Consider the following 3977-nt stretch of genomic DNA (forward strand, 5'->3'; position numbering starts at 1 on the left):
CAAATATACCCCAGCGACTTAAGACTGGTTTTGTGCTCCAGGGTCACATATTAATAGTACTGTTTTTTGCAGTCCGTTGCTTCCTGGCACCAAGCCGCCCAGCTCTCTGCACTTAGAGCTCTCAGGAGAGGATGTTCTGGCTTCATACGTCAGATTACATTATCCCACAACAGCACTGTGAGTCTCACACACACACACACACACACACACACACACACACACACACACACACACACACTGTTACAGCACTGCAAAGATCCTCCAGCTCTGAGATGTCATCTGGTATCTGTGTGTGTGTTCATGTTTGTGCAGGGAGCTTCAGCTGCTGTCTGGTTCCAGTAAACTCACGCCTCCATTCCCACAGATCTTCAGTCCGGCTCTGAATCCCCGGGGTTTCCTCCAAAACCACACTGATGCTCATCACTGTGAGTGCTGCTCTATAACCATCAGCAGAGTTCAACCTCATGATTCAGTATTATTCTTCTGTTAACAAAGATGATAGAAGAGGACTGTGAGACTCGTGCTTTATGGATGTTAATAGTGCTCTTTACAATGTTTGCACAGGTTTCAAACAGCTTTTGCAGCAACCAAGCCAACTTCCTCTGACCTTCCCGGAGAGTTCAGGCTTAATGTTGATGAGCACAGATAATAATTTCATATTAGGACAGCATTTTAGTGCCATGTTAATTTTTTTTTTTAAATCAGATTGCAAGATTAAAGTCATAATATTTCGAGAATAATGTCGAAATATTACAACAATATTATCATATATGTGACCCTGGACCACAAAACCAGTCTTAAGTCGCTGGGGTATATTTGTAGCAATAGCCAAAAATACATTGTATGCGTCAAAATTTTTGATTTTTCTTTGATGTCAAAAATCATTAGGAAATTAAGTAAAGATCATGTTACATTAAGATTTTTTGTAAAATTCCTACTGTAAACCTATCGAAATGTAATTTTTGATTAGTAATATGCATTATTAAGGACTTAATTTGGACAACTTTAAAGGTGATTTTCTCAGTATTTAGATTTTTTGCACTCTTAGATTCCAGATTTTCAAATAGTTGTATCTCGGCCAAATATTGTCCTATCCTAACAAATCATACATCAATAGAAAGCTTATTTTATTGAGATTTCATATGATGTATATATCTTAAGTTTTGTAAAATGTAACCTAATGACTGGTTTTGTGGTCCAGGGTCACATATGAGCTTTATTCTCGAAACATTTTGACTTTATTCTCAAAATATTTCAACTTTATTCTCAAAATAATTATACTTTATTCTCATAATTTTGGCTTTATTCTCAAAATATTCTCAAAATAGTTATACTTTATTCTCATAGTTTTGGCTTTATTCTCGAAACGTTTCGACTTTATTCTCAAAATATTTTGACTTTTTTTTATCATAACATTTTGACCTTTTCTTATAGTATTTCAGCATTGTTCTTGTAATATTTTGACTTCATTGTCAGAATATTTTGACTTTTCTCAAGATATTTTGACTTTATTCTCGAAACATTTCAACTTAATACACGTCATTTTGACTTAATTTTCAAAAAAATTTTAATTTTTTGTAACATTTCAACTTTTTTTGTAGTATTTCAACTTTGTTCTCAAAATATTTGGACTTTATTCTCTGTTCTTTGACTTTATTGTTGAAATTCTAAAACACTGTCATAGTATATAATTTAGTTAAATATGATTGTTTAATGTTGTATTTTGTATATATATATATATATATATATGTGACCCTGGAGCACAAAACCAGTCTTAAGTCGCTGGGGTATATTTGTAGCAATAGCCAAAAATACATTGCATGGGTCAAAATTATTGATTTTTCTTGTATGCCAAAAATCATTAGGAAATTAAGTAAAGATCATGTTCCATGAAGATTTTTTGTAAAATTCCTACTGTAAACCTATCAAAATGTAATTTTTGATTAGTAATATGCATTGTTAAGAACTTAATGTGGACAACTTTAAAGGTGATTTTCTCAGTATTTTGATTTTTTGCACCCTTAGATTCCAGATTTTCAAATAGATGTATCTCAGTCAAATATTGTCCTATCCTAACAAACCACACATCAATAGAAAGCTTATTTATTGAGATTTCATATAATGTATATATCTCAGTTTTGTCAAATGTAACCTTATGACTGGTTTTGTGGTCCAGGGTCACATATATATAAGAGCGACGCCCACATCTCAACATCCAATCAGCAAGTGATGCACAGAACCAAGTCCTGCCCTTTATTTCTGCTTCTTTTTCAGTAATCCATTTAATTCATATGTACACCAAAATACTTACTAAATAAATCCATTTCCATTTCATCGCAACTTTTATCATTTACTATTTGTTTTAATAATAATCACTTTTGTAAAAAAAAGATTTGAAAACAAAGTTCTGGACATTTTTAGATGTGTTTCGATGGCTTGCTTTTGATTTGACAGTATTTCCGTGAGATGTAATAATATTGCGTAATTAGTTAAATTTATTAGGCAATAATGAACATGTTGCGCTTTTGAAACGGCACCTGTCCTCACAAAAACTGCAGTCTTTAAATGTATATCTTGCGTATTGTTTTCACTGTCTTTCTGCATCTCTCTCAGCTTCCTCTCAGCCAGTCATTGGTCTTCCTGTCTTGACGTCTCTTCAGTCCAGTCCTGCCACGGGTCTCCAGCTCTCTGAGCTCCAGAAAGCGTGTGCTGCGCTAGACCTGTGTCGTGTGGCCCCCAGCTTCCTCACGCATGGCCCCGAACCCGGCGATGTCACAGAGTCCATGGAGCAACTCTGCAACCTCGCGCACTGCTACCGCCAGGACTGCTGCCGCTCTTCTTCTTCTTCTGAGGAGGAAGATGATGATGACTAGGGGATTGCCAGCGGATGCTCTTCCTCCCACTGCAGTGTTGTGTTATGGGTCCCGGTTCGGAGCCCAATAAAGCCCCGATTATCAGTCACGCCCTAAAGCTGCGTTCACGGCCTGTTGCCTCTGGGAATGATGGGATATGAGCTCGCTGAACGCATCCTTCAAAAACATCTGCAGCATTTGGAAGAAAACCAAAGTGTGTGGTGGATGTGGCGCATTTCCCATTTTTGTGCATGTGTCTGTATATGTAAACCTCATTGAATCTGCTTTTCTAGTGCTAAACTGTGGAAATATGTAGAAGTTCCTATTTAAAAAAATAACTAAAACTAAAATATATAATATCTCAAACTGGGACTTCAAGAACGTTGATGGTTATTATTAAAAATGGACATGTAGCGTCATCAAATGCTAAATACATGTTTCATCAAACCATTTCATTTTGGTTGACTATTTTTTTGCTTAATCTGAAGGAAATATACGTCATATAAAATTGAAAGAGCCTTGTTTATTTTTCCATTGCACAATTGGAAATCAAATGAATTGATATGTATGTTTCTAAGAGACCTTGATTTCTGTGATCTCTTAGACAGCGCTGTTTGAAAATTAAAAAAAAAAGCCTTTGTGATCAAAAGGTTACTTAGAAACTTTTACACCTCAATTTTGTCATTTAACACCTTCCAAAAAAATGTAGAATTACAACTAATTTGTTTCTGGGGTTTTTTGTTGTAAATATGCCTGACAAGATTGACACTGAATGACATTTTAGTGCGTGTTTTCTGTACATTAGTGAAAAATGTATTTTATGCTCAGAAAAACAAAAATGCAATTTAAAGCAGTATTACACTTATTGTTTTTATGCTTAAACCCTTTTTCGTCTTTGACACATAAATATATTTATTTTTATAATTATAATTTATATATATATATATATATATAAATAAATATAATTTATTAATTTATTTTATTTTACTTCAGCTTTATTTCAATTAACAAAAATACTTTAACAGTTGTATTGAAATTTCTATTGAAATTAATTTAATTCCATTTTATATCCCAATTCAATTCCTAAATTTTAAAGTTCGCAAACATGAAAACAGAATTTAAGTA

General features: G+C 33.8%; 1 protein-coding gene across 1 annotated transcript in view; it reads left to right on the plus strand.

The window, feature by feature from the left end:
- The window catches only part of msto1 (misato mitochondrial distribution and morphology regulator 1), a 29009-nt gene extending 25495 nt beyond the window's left edge, over positions 1–3514 (plus strand). Inside the window, exon 14 of the mRNA XM_073822086.1 lies at positions 2614–3514. Within this exon, the coding sequence (XP_073678187.1) occupies positions 2614–2873 (260 nt within the window). The 3' untranslated portion in view covers positions 2874–3514. The remainder of the gene's footprint in view (positions 1–2613) is intronic.
- Positions 3515–3977: the final 463 nt, after the last annotated feature.

This window comes from Garra rufa, chromosome 17, assembly GCF_049309525.1.
Source record: "Garra rufa chromosome 17, GarRuf1.0, whole genome shotgun sequence".
Classification (NCBI taxonomy): Eukaryota; Metazoa; Chordata; class Actinopteri; order Cypriniformes; family Cyprinidae; genus Garra; species Garra rufa.